Source organism: Ascidia mentula, chromosome 3, assembly GCF_947561715.1.
Source record: "Ascidia mentula chromosome 3, kaAscMent1.1, whole genome shotgun sequence".
Taxonomy (NCBI): domain Eukaryota; kingdom Metazoa; phylum Chordata; class Ascidiacea; order Phlebobranchia; family Ascidiidae; genus Ascidia; species Ascidia mentula.
In genome coordinates, this window is record NC_138568.1 from 19,172,682 (window position 1) to 19,190,264 (window position 17,583).

Below are 17,583 nucleotides of genomic sequence, written 5' to 3' on the forward strand. Positions count from 1 at the left end.
GAACTCTTTGGATGACAAGTCAAGCTTATCGTCAATTTCAACTGGGAAGAGTTCCACTTCCCAAAGCACGAGGAGTAACAGTAAGTGTGTCATTCATTTAAATGTACATTGTACCGAGTAGCTGTTTATTTGTCTGAAATAAAAGTAACCATTGAACTGTAGTCAGTAGTGCACACCATTTCGACCTTTTAGGTTTCATCAGTGCAGCTGGTTATTGTAGTTCTGACCTGGCTGTTAAACCAATCAGGCACATAATTTTGGTTCCCCGCGCAGTATTGTCTGTAGCTCAATGATTATTATGGCTATTTTTTTGTATTTATTGTCTGAAAAGTATAGTCGCGATTCCTGGCAAGTAAATTAGCTAAACCTTACCGAACTAATTCTTCATGATCGGGTGGCTCTTTTTTACATCAACTTGTTTTAACATTTTTATTTATTGTGTAAAGGACGGATTAGATTTGAGTGAAAAACTTTTGTGAATCCGCTTGACAGTTTTCATGATTTTTAGGTATAACATCCGGAAATTCGATGCAAGAGTTAAAAGTTGTGCAACAGCTCCCTGACTCTCCGAAGGTAGCCATCACCCGCCTTATTTGTGATAGTTACAGAATACAACTTCGAACATGAAAAGCGATTTGCGGATAGCCTTTTTTATGAAACTGTGCAGAAACTATTGAATTTTCACTTATTACTAACTTTGTTTTTATCGTTTTTTTTTTTTTTTTTAAATTCCATTACGTAACATTTAAATCTGTAAGTTTCATGGAAACATTTATGCTCATGTTGGATTTTCCGCCAGTAATCCGTTTATTTGCGCAGACTCAACTTCCCCGGGCACCAATTATACCAACACGGCGCAGTACGGCCCCAGACATCCCCACTTCAAACTCCCTAAACCCCATCACCCCATCTCCCGACCGTCTATCGGTTCCTTCAAAGCCTCGTCTCACCGCTTCACGTAGTCTCCCTCTTGACTCTACTGCGCCGCATCGTGGCGACTTGATGCTGCGTCGTTCGTACAATAACAACCACCATCCGCCGCTAGAGAGGCGGCTGAGCGACTACTGTACAACGTGCGAATGTTGCCAAGGAAACGGGGCCCAATCCATTTCAACGGAAAATAAACCACCAGAGGGCGACAACAAGCAGCACCTCCTCACTGTACCACGCCACCAAGTGGCGGGAGAACAAAATAAGAGCTTTCCTCAGCTGCCGTTGCCTTCGGAAAAACTAAAAGACAATCTTTTTGTTTCCAAGTGAGTTTTACCCACTAGTTTAAACGTAAATATGTATTGGGAACTTGAATAGTATTTTTGATTTGAACCTAACATGGAATAGACCGCAAATTTGTTACATCTCTCCTAACAATGTATTGAAAGTTATTAAATCGGCGTTTTTATTGTGATTCTATAGAAAATAGTACTCCAAGTTTTGTGCTTCAAAAGTTAATGTTTCCGTTTCAGAAGCATCCAACTTCCGACAAATGCGGATTCTACCAGTGACGTGTGGCTTTCTTTTGACGGTGATCGTCCCGACTAATCAAGCGTGAAAGATTTTCAGCGTTTTTTAATATCTTTTTCATTCCTTTGCCGACTGAAGAATTCGTTTTTAGTATTTATTTAAAATGAACAAACTGCACGCGCGATGCCACACATACGTCATATTGTGCATTCGTCTGACGTGCGCTGTTTTCATGGGGGACTCGAAACTTTTCTTTGCTCGTTTTTGTGTTCAACACAATTTATTTCTTTCTTTAAAACTGCTCCTGAAATCGTTTTATTTTGCGTTGTTTCCCTGACGTCACCTGCTACGTCATACTGCGTCTATTTGACGCCATACTACTTGAATGTGATTAGTGCTCCTGTTTACAATCAGTGTTATGTAGGGTGCTTAGGGTTTTTGATTTGGTTGTTGCGTCGTTGGTTCAAGAACGATTTAACCTTCCTCACCTCAGAAAAGCTGATTATTTTCCTGAGACAAATTACAAGAAAAAATCTTGTTAATCAAGTTTGTGCTCGTTCACAAAAGGGTTGAGAAGGAAAGAGATAACGACCCAGAAGTTTGTTTACGATTTCTTGCAGAAACCAAACCAACAACAGGTTTTGTTGTTTGCTAACAGTTGTAATACACAAGCGAAATAAATTTCACGAAAAGCGCAGTTAAAACTTTGCCAAAGAAAAATCCCAATTGGAAAATTTCCCGTTTTCGGTTTGCGTAGATTTTGATTTCATCGCTTAAAAAGGTGATGCAGACATTCCATCGAACGCCAACACAAGAACTATTTCACACAACTTGTAGATAAAGAGATAAATAATAAACAGCAAAACATCGACCACAGTTGGACAGAGAAGGTAAGCAAAGCCAATCACGAAAAGTACATAGGAAACTGTCTTGATAATTTGTATCACAACGTTCTCCCGCAAAGCGCCGTGGGTAGGACTGTAAAAATCAGCACATTCTAATGGAAAAAGGCATGGATTATTGAACGATTTAAAAGACAACCAGGAGACCCACAGCACCGAATGCATGTTGTAAAACATTAAAGCCATCCCGTGACCCTGTGGAAATACACCACTGAATATTCTTTCCACAAAAGACGATACTAGAAGTGCAGAAGCAGTAAGACTAAAATTAGCAAGGTTCGTTTTAGTCACCACTGGCATATAGTATGACATCCCAGCGTACAAATTAATAAAAACCTCGTAACCGAAGGAATTTTTTGCAGTGAAACTGTCAATGAAATATTTACAAAACAAGTAGAACGATTTTCGTACAGAAACGATGGCGAAAACAGTAAGAAACCATTTAATTTGTGGCATTTCCACGTCCACGATGACGTACGTTACTTGCACTGGTAGCAGTCTATCCAGTTTGGTCGCTTTGGCCAAGGCACAATACGAAGGAGCGAATACAAAAAAAAGAAGAAACAGAAAATCGAAACAAAACAATAACCACAAAACTGTGACAATTGATAAGCGGAAAAATTCACGGTTCGTTGCGTGTTGTTTCAGAAAATATATTAGCAAACACATTAGAAAGCTATTGACGCAAAACACGTCATATCTGCTTATGTGCTTATCAACATTGCACAAAGCTGAGATACTTGCAAGTAGTACAAATGAAGTGGATATGCACAGGACTATAATCAGAAATGCTTTTAGAAAACTGTCTGCATCTTTATTGTGGTAAATGCTTTCAATTGGCAGCTTGCCGCATGCATAGATTTTCTCAAACGGTAAGTGCTGTGTAGCGCTTGTGACCTTATGTAAGCAAGTTTCAAAATGTAGGCATCGGTTTGGTTCCACCACAAGAGGTCTGCAGGAGTCAAAATACCCCAACGCTCTGACGTAATCCTCGTTTTTGAAACAACAGTGGGCCAAGTAAAAGCAACCCTGCGCCAGATTCTTCGCAGCGTTTGGATTTTTTAACGAACGAAATGCATTGACGGCTAGCGTTAAGTACAGTTGAGCTTTATCTAATTTTCCTTTTTTGTAAAGACAGATCCCCATTTCACAACAAGCGAAGGCGTATTCCATTTTTAATTCCGGGGAGTTCTGCAGGTGGAGTTGGCCGCCAAAATTTCCACCACTAGGTGGAACTTGAACCGTCATAAATTTGAAGAAGGTTTCAGCGCTCTGAAACAAGCCGAGTTTAGCATAACGTCCGGCTATTCTCAAGCATAGCAAGGTCGTTAGTGATTGATGCTCACTTCTACTAAAATCCTTTGCCGCTGCAAGACATGATACGTAAGCTATTATTTCTCCAACCAATTGTTTTTGATGGATGTCCGAAAGCCAAAGCAACCACCTATCTTCCAGCTTGTACCACTGTTGACACAGTGCAAGCGCTTTACCAGGCAAGTCGAATGCAAGGTTAAAGAGGATCTTAATGCAGGTTACTCTATGGGCTCCATTTTTGTCGGCGACACCAAGAATTTCGCGTAAAATGTGTTGGAGTTGGGTCATCGTTGCGAAAAATGAGCTTCCGTTCTCTGCACCCATAAGATGCAACAGGTCTTCTTGGGTAAGGTCGTCTAATGCTGAATTACTCTCTCCTCTTCGGATTTCGGAGTCTGCGTACAGTCGAAGTCTTACTACACAAGATGCTGCAACAGCAACCAAAAGTTCTTCACCGAAATCTACGTCAAACACTTTCTCCCTCATAAGCTCTTCAACGATTTCAAAGGATGAACTCGGTTTTATGCGATTGATTCTGCCAAGAGCTGCAATGAAAATAGACACACTTCGGTAAACCACCTTCTTCACGTTGAAATTCGCAGAGTACGTCATGACGCTAATATTGAACAGGGAATCAAAGTTTTTCAGGTCCTGCTTCACAATTTCTTGAATCTGTCCAGATGTCCACTCCCACAGATAAATTGATTTTGCCGCATATTCGAAATCCTCATAAATGTTCAAAGAACCAGAAACAAAACAAGTTCTTGTCAACATATCAGCAAGGTGGTAACCGTTTTTGAGATCCTCGTCTTGGCTTAAGTACTTCACCATTTTGGACACAGGCTTGATCAGCTCAATATTCCAAGGTTTAGACTTGATTTTCGGCCTTCCCAAAGGATGTTTGCAGGCAAACGGCACCATTCCGTCAAAACAAATTCCCTTTACTGTGTAGGCGTCGAAGAACCAGTCATCCGTGTCGCTTCCGTACTCATTCATGTGTGGCAGACACACATGGGGAATTATGGTTTCTCCCAAGTTGATAAGAATAATTTGAAATATCACCGCCGTCCACCTGAAGTATTTAAGTGTTTCTTCGTAGCTCGGTTTAAACTGTTCGCCTTCCTCCAAAACGTAAATATGTTCAAAATCGGAATATGGGGTGATTTCATTCCGAGCTAGCGACCCCATCCCCACCAAAGCGTATTCGCAAGGGGGATCGCCCTTCAGTTTTATACATTTTAACATTATTTCATCCATGATGGAAATGTACTTCTCCTGTATGGCACTTTGCAGTTTGGATACATTTGCAACAAAATTGTGCTGCCTCACGTGTTTATCTTCAGCAATACTCATCCATTCTGAATTTATTTCTTTGGTTACCATTTTCCTCATATCTTTTATTTTAGTCGCTGTTTCTTGGGCAATTTCTTTTAGTGTTATCGTCGATCTTTTTGCTTTAGCGAGACTAAGAACGAGTGAACATAATTTATCAATGTCTTCTTTTACCAATGCTGCCCCCTCTGGATCTCTTACCAAACATGCGTTCAGAAGCACCGCGCTTCTTATGAGGCACAGTCGTTTTTCGTACATATCAGCACATTTATTAGCCTTAACCATGTAAGCGATACCCATAGAGTGCAAAATAATAGACGACTTCTTGGGATCCTGTTCCTTTAGCTTGTCCAACCCACAACTGACACATGACGATTTTAAATCGCTAGCTAGATTTTTGATGTGATCATCCATTTTTTAAATTCAAGCTATCTCATGATACGCAGTTGTAAGTAATATAACTTCGACAGTTGCCTATTCATCAGCTTATCACTTCCACGTTTCAGTAAAGAAAAATGGCTGAGAGTTGGCGGAGCGTAAACTCACCTGACGCGTGAAGAGACTTTCAATGTCACGAAGCCATTTGTGTCACACATGGTAGTTTTCGGCGGATCCCACTATTGAACGTAGCATCAACGTTTGTTTGGTGGACAAAGAAATGAACATTCTAGGTTTAGAAGGTAATTCGTGTGCTGTGAAATTATCCAATACACGATACTTGTTCATTCCAACTCCTGAAATATACGTTGTTAGCTTTGGTGCTCTGTTATAAATCTGTCCCAGGTTGCCTAATTGTAGTGGTAATGACCAAATGCCCAAATACGAACGTAGCCTGACAAATCGTGAGCTTGCACATTAGTGCAATGATAAACAGACGCCCCTGGTGCCCCTGAAGCTTAGCCAGTAGAACACGGTCAGGAATAACCAAATCCATGTTCAAACCTCATGTGCACTGTGACATTTTGTAAGTTAAAACAATCCGCGGCTTGTCTGGTTGCCACTATAAACAAGTTGCACAGAATACTGTGTTTTTTTAGAGATTTAGATCATAATTTTGAACCAACCGACGACAAAACGTCAAATCGCTTCATTTTACCTTTTTCCCCTACTCGTGCGTGAGTGCCCAAAACTGGGATGTTAAAAAAGAGATTGTCAACGGATGTTAACAACGAACTCCCCAAAACGTCAAATCGTCGTTTTTGTTTTTTATATTCCGGTTTTTTCTCTTGCTTTTATTGCCCAAAGACTCAACGTATATGTTTACCAAATTTCCTGCACATTGTGTTCCTGAAACCAGTGGGGTAAAGTTATCTGCGCTTCTTGCACAAAAATTGCTTTGTCTCAGGCCGTTTTGCCGTTCTTTCACAAACTCTCGAAGACGTATTTAAATCGTTGGACTGATTTGTTTGTTGTTTTACTCACTTGCAACAAAAGCAAGCAACACGTTATTGTTATACTATGTAAACACAATATTTTGATACTACATGCCGGACAGTTTTCTGGTGGCGCACGGTGGCAAGCCGGACAGTTCTCTGGTGGTGGCGCACGGTGAGGGCCGGTTGTTTTTGTGAGGCGCCGTTGTGTGATGGACTGGGTTTGTAGCGCTGTGGTTAGATAGAGATTGGGTGTTGGGCTCTAGATGAAGTGCTGTACTGTTGTATGTAAGCGGTAAAACAAACGCTTTATTCGTTTTTAGCCTTCATTATACGTATTATCGTCTGTTCTTATCAATACAAAAGTAGCCATCAATGTGGTTGCGCGACTCCAGGTCTTTGCGTAGGCCGTCAATGCAGGGGCGTTTACCGAGTTGCACTAATTTCGGTTACATCATTGCATTTGAACATGTCTGGAAAACAATTTTAGGATTGAAAAGTTTACTAAGTTTTGTCAATTTTGTTCAAAATTTTAGGCTGAATGTAGAGACGTTTCTATTTTCTTTAGACTCTTACCAAAGGGCTAGGCTTAAATGCCTACAATACATTCCTAACACATATTTGCTTTACACGTTGTAACCTACTACATGTGTTTACCAGTACAAAAATTACAATTTTTGTGCGCTGCTACCTTCAGAAAGAAAAGATACAATTTATTTGGAAACTATTAGGTAAAAAATACATGTCATATCCTTACTTGCTCACTGGCGACCTCATGTGTCATAAATGTGTTGAATAATGATAATTTCGTAGTTGTCTATTGTGAGTCGACGTTAGTCTAAAACCGTAAGAAACCGAAGGTGAATCGAAACATCCCTGTGATCTTCTTTATGTAAAGGTTGTAAAAGGATAAACACAACTCAGTCAAAACATAACTTCTGTGAATGTAGCCTGTGAAATTGCGAGCTTCACCTCGACTAGTGGCCGCTATAACCAAGTTGTTCAGATTAGTTTTAAATGTTTAACCTATACCAACGACTTGACAAAGACTCGAAATGTTACGGTCACTACATTTCATTTTGACAACTTCCCACTGAATAAGTGCATTCTGAGTATACTTACTCACAAATTTCTTGCCGTTTTTACATCCCACAGTTTTTTCGAATGGATTGACACATTTTTTTGTTAAGCAATGTGGAGCCAATAATATGAATTTGTGTATAAGCTGCAGACAGATGGCCACTGTTTCGACCTAAAAGGTCTCATCAGTGCAGCTGGTGTGACTATAAGACGACTTTGCTGACCAAACGGCCAAGCAAAGACTTCCACTTTGTGGTGACTATACAGTCACCGTCATCCGTTGGGCACCAAACTAGGTGCAACCTTACGGAGCAAACAAGGTGGAAACACTACGGCCAAGCAAGCTCAACCGATAGTGCCGTCAGGCCCCGTGTCACAATAATCATATGATAAGCAATGTGGAGCCAATAATATGAAGCTGCACTGATGAGACCTTTTAGGTCGAAACAGTGGCCATCTGTCTGCAGCTTATACACACATTTTTTTGTTATTTAAGCACCTACAACAAAATTCGTTCTCTTCTAAGCAAGCACTATTATGCCAATTCAAACGTATATTGGCAACGTTGATAACAACATGGTATTGTTACACTATGTAAATACAAACAAGATGCACAAGATGTGATATTCAATATAGAAACACGGTATATTGTGATAGTAATTTTGTGTAAATTACTTCATATTAAACAAGAGAATCTTTCTTATCGCCATATTCGTTGTTTCGGAACACAGCAGCGAAATCTTTTCTTGATTTGATTGCATTTGACCATCTCTGGAAAACAGCTTTATGTTAAAAAGTCATAATGCCTGTGCTGCAGAATCAAGAAGTTTACTAAGCCTGATCAATATGAGATTTGTCGTTGAAAGTTTGGTTAAAGGCTTTTAGTATACTTCTATCGTAAGATGCCTGAAATATGTTCCACATATACGTGGCTTACACCTTGTGATATTGGACAAGTACATCTACTGTTTTCTAAAAAAAATTCAAAATAAACAGTGAAGCCCATGTAATTGCTGAGAAATTCATTTCAGACTATTTGATTATAACTACAATCATTCTCAATGTGAAATGCAGTTACAATCAAAGCGTCCGAAAAATGAATTTCTTTGCAGTTTCATGGCCTTTACTGTTTGTTTTAAAGATTTAAAAAACCGTGAGTTATGTTCCTAAGTTAGAAGATTTGCTGATAAACGACTAAATTTAAAATTGACCACAAACCTTTCGTAGATTTCCTTTTTCTTGACACATGACGTAGATCATCACTCCTGGGACACATAACATAGACGAGAGTGACATCATCCAACCGATGACGTTTGCCCACGCTGGATAAATGTAACCACTGATTGTGAGCGGTTTCCATTCGATGCAGAAAAAGAAGAAGGCAGACTGAAAAAAGTTTCGTTTATTCCCATACTAATACTTACAACATTCGAGCTTTTATTTTAATGTTGTGACAAAGAACGTGTAGCTGTCAAGTTTGAATAAATTATGCGACGCTCTAGTAATTGGTAAACATGAACAATAAGCTTGAGCTGTAACTTCATGACTTTTGCCCGGTCTTGTTGAATGTGCTAAATTATTACTTCAATGAGAGCTCATTAATTAATATGTAAATAAAATTTGCCAAACAAATCTTCATCGTTGTCTTAATAAGTGATCAAAATTTACCAAGTCATCTAACTTAATTTTAGAAAGTAATTTTAATATTTAAAATCGTACAAATGCGAAGAGTGGAATGATGAACTTGAAACAGTAATCGAACACTTTGGGTAGAGTTCGACCGACCATTGTCTTCACATCATCCCGGTATTGTTCAGCATTCCACAACCAACCCACAGTAAGAGACTCGCTTGTGACAAGCACCAACAAGCTGAGTCCCGTCGCACCGTAGTAGTTGAACAACTCAAACCAGTAGATTCCGGACTGAAATATTGCAACAAGGTTATCGTGTTTTAGTAGAATTTCGAAACGAAACCGAATTCAGTGCAAAACACATTGGCTCAGATTATTTAGTGGCAAAATATATTTTCTCTTGTTATTCATTTAATTTTTTATGTTATTGGACTAAACTAAACTAAACTTAAACGTGCTTTTTAATATCGCAGACAAATGTAATAACATCTAGCATTTTTTAACCGTACAGCGTCTGCCCTACGTCTAGCATATTAGCTTTGGTTTTCTTTTCCAAATGACTTAACTCCATGTTTTTTGCACCTAACAGCGTCTTTTATCCCACAAAACAAAATCAGCTGTATCCTGAATAACAAAACATTTCTTACCCCGGTTAGTTGTATCTGTCCCAAGATAAAATATCCCACAGCCAGTGAAAAGTTGGTGAGAGCTCGTCGTTTTGAGTTCGCAATGCAAGAAGGAAAGGCATCTCCTAACACTGTCGACAAACCTTCGAAATCTGCAAACTAATGTTGACTGTCGAAGGTAAGCAAAGTATCATGTTCAACCACCAGAATTTAAACAGAGTTTCCATCACTTGTACTCAAGCCGTAAACACCTAACTTCCTGTGCAAAATTACGACATTGTAATGTCCTATAGGACAAAATTACCATTTTCGTGGTTGCGGTTACATTTCGACTGGATTATTCTGAACACTTTGCAAAAAGATATATTAACTAATTTGGATCCGTAATTAACAACAGGCAACATGTCAAATGCGTACAAATTTCTGTCTAAGTCACTAGTGATTTTTATTTTATTTTATTGTGTTAAAGTGCATATGACACAGAAAAATAAAACATGTTATTAATCAAACTAAGAGATGTTCATAACTTTAGAACATTTTTGACAAAAAAAGTAGCTTGATACGACGACTGATTTCTGAGATACAGCTGATCAAAGTCGCACTTTTGCCGCTGCGAACGAAATCGTGCGAAAGCGAGATATTGTTGCGTGACGTCATAGAAGGCGCTTCGGTCGTGCGCGAGTGCTGGCAGCAAGCCTTATGCTTAGGAATGGAAAACATTGTAAAACCGGTTTAAGCATAATATTGCATTAAACAGGGGACAAAAAGGAAACAAGTGAAATAAACGGATTTTGATGTTAATTTAAGCTGAAGACAGATGGCCGCTGTTCGACCCATTATGTCCTATTTAGTTGTGTAATAATAAAACAGTTACTGGGACAGGGTGTTCTAGTTGTTACAGCATTTATGATCGCTAACGTGATACATGAACTTTTGAAAACACGACAGAGACAAACCGTTAGTTTAGCATTGTCGTTTTGTCCACTCACAGTTATGTCGTTTCTGCTATACCCTATGGTCTTCCGCTAATTAGAGACAAATAAGCCTTTGATTCGTGACGTCACAATGACAAATTTTTGTGCGATGCAAAACCCTGTCCTGACCTTTACGGTAACGTAATCTGTGGATTCTCCCATGTTTGAAACTATTCGATATCTGCAAAAAAAGGCGCCTTATCCTATGTAAACAATGCATTTTTTCAACGCGAGTGCCTTATGTGATGTCATTTTCTCCTTAGCGCAAAAGGTTTACGATTTTTGGTCGCCGTTACTTTTCGTGCAGTTTTTTTACATTTTTTAGTTGACGTAGAACCGTGAAACTTTGGATATATGTTTGTTGTAGATGTACCTTTAGTTTTACGCAAAGTTGTCATGGCCGTGTCATATGCACTTTAACAGTAAGGTAAAAAATGTTCTTACCATGGAATCTATGGCGACGAAAAAGAGCATCAGGAAAAAGAGAACCGACCACAATTGTGGGAGAGGCATCAGTGCCAGAGCAGTTGGTATTACTTGGAATACCAACCCAGGACCTTCGAAATCATACAATCCCTGTTATTTTACCTTTTTCCGCATTGGGAAAATAGCTGGTTATGTTTATTGGCTTGTAGTGGTGATTTGCTTTAAATTGTTTAGAGCGAAATATTTTTCATTGTTTTAATGTGTTACTTTCGCAAACCACAAAACTTTTGCGTAAGAGGCATCTCTTATGCGTGGCGGAGCAATCATATTTACCAGACTGAACAACATCGCTGACATCAGCATTGTTGACATGGGCAAGAAACCCAGTGATGCTGAAGGTCATGACCCCCATGACCAGAGCAGTTACCACCCCTCCACCAACAACAAACAGAGCGTGTCTGTAAAGAAACGAAAGTTCTGGACAAAGACATTGTTTACCTTCTAACTTAAATTTGAATGTATACTTGACGAAATGTTACCGAAAAAATAGCAGTGATGTGTGAGAAAGTATTTTTTTTCGAAAGCAATAATTTATCCCATCAGACCTAGGTAAACGACCATTTGAGTTTTTTATTCCCACTGATAAAGGTTGGGAAACATTAGTGTCGCTTAAAAGCACTGATATTCATTCTGCGGCCCATTGTAATTTTATAACAAGTAACCTACAAGCCAAAACAGTATTATTCGGTTTAATTTTTACATTGTAGTGTAAATTCGCTTGTCCCCTTACACTTGTCCATTGCCCCGCCTGAATTTGTTTAATAATGTACGTCCCGTCAGTCGAAATACCTGAACAAACTTGATTTTGCCACTTCAGAACCTTTGCCTACCATCAAATCTACAAGTCAACTTACTTCAGATAGTCTTGCTTCGGTCTGTTGTAGCTTCCGAATGCCGTTAGACCAAGATATCCGACTCCATATGAGTAGAGAGCTTGAGTCATTCCCTCAACCCATAGCTGAGGTTAATGTAGAATTAATTTCTGTTATAGTTGCATGATGCTTTGTTTTAACCCTAGATTTTGCGCATAATCAGTTGAACAAAATATGGGCCTCGTATATTACATATTTTGGCGGGCCGGCTACGAAATCTAGCAGTGAAGTCTCATGCTGTGCAGTTAAGTGCCTGGCCGATGAAAATAACGACTTGGCCATGAGCTTTTCTTCCTAAAATTATTAAGATATTGTTTTTTATTAACCATACACTTACATTCTTATACAATGTTTGACAATATTATGTCAACTAACCGAAGGATCTTTAAGTCTCTCCATGTCCGGAAAAAGAAAAACTTTGATTCCCTTCCATGCGCCATCTAGCGTCAGTCCACGGACCAGCAATATCAGCAACATAACGTATGGAAAAGTAGCGGTGAAATAAACGACCTGAAACATATGTACATGGTCACACGACCTTCAATGAAAAGGTCAATGATCGAAGTGAATATCACGTGTCAAAGATAACGATACCACAATTACAGAAACAATTCCAGGCAAAATCTGTCAGTTGGTATATAAGAAATATATGTTTCGCTTTTGAGAAACGCATCCGCAGTGTCCTTATCAAATCGTCAGGGCCAGTTGTAACAGAATGGGAAATGATTATCAGAATTAGTTAAGAAACATCAATGATAATATTTACCAAAAAATGTTTGATTTAGGAGTTATTTTTCAACACAAGAATATTGCTCTGATTGGTGCTTAGCAAGCAATCGATAAATGTATTTTGTTACAAACTTGTAAAGCCATTAAAAGTGGTCACAAATTTGGGATAAATATCAAACCTTTCCACTCGTTTTGACTCCTTTAACGGTCATGATATAAACACTGGAAATAGCGATGAACATGTACAACGACATGGTGAGGTTGTAACCTCCAGAGAAATCTCCAATACCCGAAGTTACTTGCAACACTTTATACCTAAAAAGGACATCACGTTATTTGTTGTGAAAATAAACTTCTTGCTAAAACCTTACAATGAAAATTTACCAACTATATTTTCTGAAAATCTCACTATCACAACATGGCATCAAAATTTACCAAATATTGCTACTAAACTTCGTATTACCTCCAAAATTCAAATTGGGACAAACTGTTTTGCTGACCACCGTTTGTTGCATTTAAATGATCGTAGTGACTGGAGTTGTTGAGTGCCGACATGTTAAAGGTTGTTGACGAGGAAGGAAATAGTTGCACGCATGACTTGGTGTTCCACGGGTTATCTGAGCATTTATATAAAAGCAATACAGTGTTATTTAAAGTATAAGACACTTTTAAGCAGCTAATTCGACAATCCATTTCAGTGCAACCTGATAAATACAAAATTTTCTTGTGCATAGAAATAGATTCTGGCGACGTGCTGGCTTACCGCAAGTTGTCCACGGGAGGTCGCCAGTAGTCAACGAACTGACAAAATAGAAAATGCACCAACCCATAATTAACTTGTACGGAATGGTTGAGTAGACCGCAATGAGAATGCTTCCCAATCCAATTCCCTTTGCGTAAAATTTCAATATTTAAAAGTAAGTCGTAATGTTGGTAACCTCCTCACAGCATATTTGTACGCTTGAGGTCGTCATATACGTGCTGGTGTGATCGAAATTTACATCAGGTTGTAAATAACTTACTCGCATGAGGGGTATTCTGTCCCAAGCAGCGACCCTTCCAAGCTTCGTAAAGTGACCAAGACCAATTTCAAATGTGTACATTGGAATGACGATAAATATACAGGACAGAAAGTACGGGATAAGAAACGCCCCTGCAAAGAAAATACCCGGTTGGCCAAGCAGCAGATATATACAAAACATAAGCATGAAAAAACAATACAACCTTTGGTGGAATGCAGAAACCCCTAAATTTTTGAAGTTTTAAGCGCGGTTTTATGCCTAGTTTAAAGTTAGCGAGGTTTCTGCAAACCACCCTAAAGCACATCTTTATGTTTTTGTATAATAGTAAGTTTAATTAAAAGAATCTTTTGACCAAATTATATTACGTGCGTCGTGGTAAAGTTCGTTGTCAGTTTCGTGCATTCGTTTAGTGATTGGAGCGCGATAGTTCATTGCATCGGATTTAATGTGCTTGTAATGGAAATCGTTTTCCTTCACGCGAAGTGTTATTAAACCTGCAGTTACCTGCCCGAAATTGTTTGATTAATGGGATTTTAAGTCAAAAACTCTGCCCGTGAATCACATAGCGTGTGCAGCAACAGACAATGAAGCATTAAGTTTAAGCCAAAACTCAATTACCACATTGCAAAGAGCAGTCTATACCTGTTGAATTACTGTGTTGTAAGTTCTTGAAGGAGTTTAAATCAATCAAAACAATTACCTCCGCCGTTTCTGTAACAAAGATAAGGAAATCTCCACAGCATTCCGAGTCCCACGTTGTACCCGATCAAAGCGAACAAAAACTCTGATGGACGACCCCATGTTAATCTGAACATTATAGTTGCGAAATATCCATTCTCTCCATGAAACACAGATGCATGTTTACCAACCTGCGTCTTGTATTTACATCAACGTCAGCCTTAGTGTTGATCATTTCGAAGGAATTCATAGTCGTTTATAAAAAATTGAGTTAAAATTTACACTGATAAAAGTGAGGAACCTGCGGAAAGGTTACAATCAAAAGTTAGGTTGGCGATTAAGACAAATTATTATATGTGTAGTATATCAGTCTTATGTATACGAACAGGATTCTCTTGGTTTGACACTCTTTGAGAAGACTGACTTTTGTATTGAAAAATTTACACAAGTTTTCGCGAGTACCTCTCGCTTCATCAGGTGTAAAAAAACCTTGAGACTAAGTCACCGTGAAAATTAAAAACAACAACTGTTATGCTTCAACAAATTTCACTATTTTAGCAAGTTTACTTTAAATTGCCATTCTTGCCATTGAATGCATTAACTTACACCATCCTTTCTACGCGTCCCTTATCTTAGCTTGTCGTGGGAAAACTGATAAGCGAATCACCACAGCATTATGGGAAACAATAAATTGTTCGATCTCGTAGACCGTCATCACTGCAGCTTCATGTAAACAAATAACACCGATAACGAAAATATCTTCTCATCTAAACTTGTATTTGTGATGTCAATGTTACAGACATACAACAACCGTCATGATAAACAACTTTCACAAATCTGAATGTAGGCAAAGAATGTTGTAAATATTCTAAAGCAGAGTAAAGCTCTGTAGGGTCGCATAACACAGCTTCCTCACAAGTTGTCACAACACATCACAACTTAATAACACAAATTTCCCACTAAACTGTCAGATAACACTGGTGTTCCTCGCAGAAAGCGTTGACATGGTGCTGATGCGAACACCTCGGTGTCAAGCAGGCGAGATCAGCTTTAATTTTTCACATTTGGCGCATTGGTATTTTCCCTGCTGCACACTTGTGTTCACAGAAGAGGCTGAGAGAAAAAATGGAAAAGGGGAAACGGTGCATTCATGAAATACAGCATTTCACACGGCGCTTGGAGCCCAGAAAACAACTTCCCGGGTTTGCGTAGCGTCAATGCATTGCAGATGTCGCACTGAAGAGAAGATGATTAAACGTTGAGCGCCTCGCTTCCTAAACAGGAAACATCTACTTGTCGGCCCCGACATCTGTGGGCGGTCATTTATTATCTGCTCAGACTAAGGTTGTCAACTTCTGCAGAAAGTCTATTCCTCATGTGGAATGAAACGAAACTTATAAAGTAACAATAAGTATAAGGTTTTGCATTATTTTTAAAAGGTAGTTGTAAAGGTGAAACTGGGCAATAGTAATTTGGACAAGGAAGCCAAAGATAGAATGCTAGGCATAGAGCAGTCGTTTCAAACCACGCTGTTCTGGTTAATGTACATCTAACAATCTGCTGCGAAACGTGCATTGCTTAACGGAAGCAAGGTAGCTTTAGTGCTTTATTGTATACATGGTTTCTCAAGATTTAAAGGGCGAAAGTTCAACGGAATGATAATGAAAAGACAAGGAATTTCAAGTAAACTGCGCATTTCTTGCGACTGATTTTTTTTTTTTGCTCTGTTGTGATCTCAGCACATAAGTTTTGCAAAACGTGAGTGAACTGAGGAAGATTTGCCAGACGTGTTTTTACTGTGTTACAGATATGTTTTGACACTAAATTTTAGATGAAAGAAGCCACACGGTTGACCCAAATCTGCCGCAACCTGACTCATTACAGCAACAGTGTTATATCCATTCTTGTACACAGATCCTGTGCTTTCCTGGCAAAATATATTTAACTTTGATTTGCATTTGAATGCTTTTCTTTTATTTGCGGGCATATTTTCATATTTTTTAATCTGAATCCGTAGAAAATGTTTATAACTATATGTGTTTGTGTATTTTGCCACAAAGCCAATATTCATAAGTTGATATACCTAAATTTTCTTAATTTTAAAGAATACAACATTTGTTAAATTATTATTTGTTTATTTATGCAGATTCTGTCATCGATCTGACATTTTTCTTTCGATTTGTTAGGATTTATTTCCTTGTTTGGTATTGTTTCGTTTCAGGAGATAAACAAAAATAAATTGGAATATTTTGACGTGACAGTTGTGGTTTTATCTGAAATAAGCGAAGAATTTAACACAGCACATGAAGTAACTTCATTCATCTCTTACGCACAGTGAACTTATGGCACATTGCGCTTGGCACGTATTGTATAACCTTCCGTTCCTTTTTGTGTTGGTGTTTTTCTGGTCGGTTCTTTTTCAGACAAATTTCACCCAAACTGACTTTTTTTAAGCAACGCATGCCCCAGGAAGGCAATGACGGGACAGGCCGGCTACCGAAACTTTGAGAGATCTCATTGATCATAAGATTCACTACTGTTGTGATCAGTGAAGTGTGACATTTTTTGTACCCTGTATCGTATCATTTCGCACCCTGTGAAATATTCTAACGTTGATTGCATAGGAATGTGATTAGCCGCATTTTCTATATAACCACGGTTGTCTTACCTATTGTGCAGTCTTAATTTGAACGTGATATTGCCTGATTCTTCTTTTGAATAGAAGAATACAACATCTACCATCGTGAGTATGACATTGATGCCAAGCGAGCGAAATTCACTTTTTCTGACAAGTAATGCAAATGCATATATTATTTCTGTGTGGGTTATAGTGAATGCCACCCAGCAAGTTTAAACAACGTAACAGCGCAACTTGAATGTTCCAACCAACTCCCGCAGTGGGCAAGGTTGTGAGTTCAAGTCTCACCAGAAGGGCGTTTGCTCTTATCTTATTCCAAAATGTTATAAAAATTGGCTTTGACCTAGTTTGACTGCAATGCGAGTAAACGATTTTCAAAGATAGTTAAACTATTTTTGACAATCGGCAAAATTCAGAATCCAGCACGTTATCTTGAATTCTGTTGCCGAAACCCAACATCTGGT

The 17,583-nt window shown here is 38.7% G+C and overlaps 3 protein-coding genes across 4 annotated transcripts in view; 1 reads left to right on the plus strand and 2 right to left on the minus strand.

Moving 5' to 3' along the window:
• The window catches only part of LOC145894182 (voltage-dependent T-type calcium channel subunit alpha-1H-like), a 35,078-nt gene extending 33,084 nt beyond the window's left edge, over positions 1–1,994 (plus strand). For both annotated transcript variants that reach the window (XM_082982672.1, XM_082982673.1), the window contains 4 exons: positions 2–80; positions 509–573; positions 820–1,256; positions 1,464–1,994. In XM_082982672.1, the coding sequence (XP_082838798.1) occupies positions 2–80; positions 509–573; positions 820–1,256; positions 1,464–1,539 (657 nt within the window). In that variant the 3' untranslated portion in view covers positions 1,540–1,994. The remainder of the gene's footprint in view (position 1; positions 81–508; positions 574–819; positions 1,257–1,463) is intronic.
• Positions 1,995–2,019: 25 nt separating this feature from the next.
• Positions 2,020–5,436, minus strand: LOC145894183 (uncharacterized). Its single transcript, XM_082982674.1, has one exon. It carries the CDS (start codon positions 5,421–5,423, stop codon positions 2,235–2,237), a length of 3,189 nt encoding a protein of 1,062 aa, XP_082838800.1. The 5' UTR covers positions 5,424–5,436; the 3' UTR covers positions 2,020–2,234.
• Positions 5,437–8,143: 2,707 nt separating this feature from the next.
• Positions 8,144–14,731, minus strand: LOC145895879 (sodium- and chloride-dependent betaine transporter-like). The gene is made up of 14 exons (XM_082984661.1): positions 14,673–14,731; positions 14,504–14,610; positions 13,804–13,934; positions 13,545–13,671; positions 13,245–13,398; positions 12,961–13,096; positions 12,428–12,562; positions 12,035–12,138; positions 11,454–11,578; positions 11,139–11,251; positions 9,742–9,879; positions 9,182–9,385; positions 8,681–8,848; positions 8,144–8,233 (listed from the first exon to the last, which is right to left on the minus strand). Exons 1-14 carry the CDS (start codon positions 14,729–14,731, stop codon positions 8,144–8,146), a joined length of 1,791 nt encoding a protein of 596 aa, XP_082840787.1.
• Between the last annotated feature and the right edge of the window lie 2,852 nt (positions 14,732–17,583).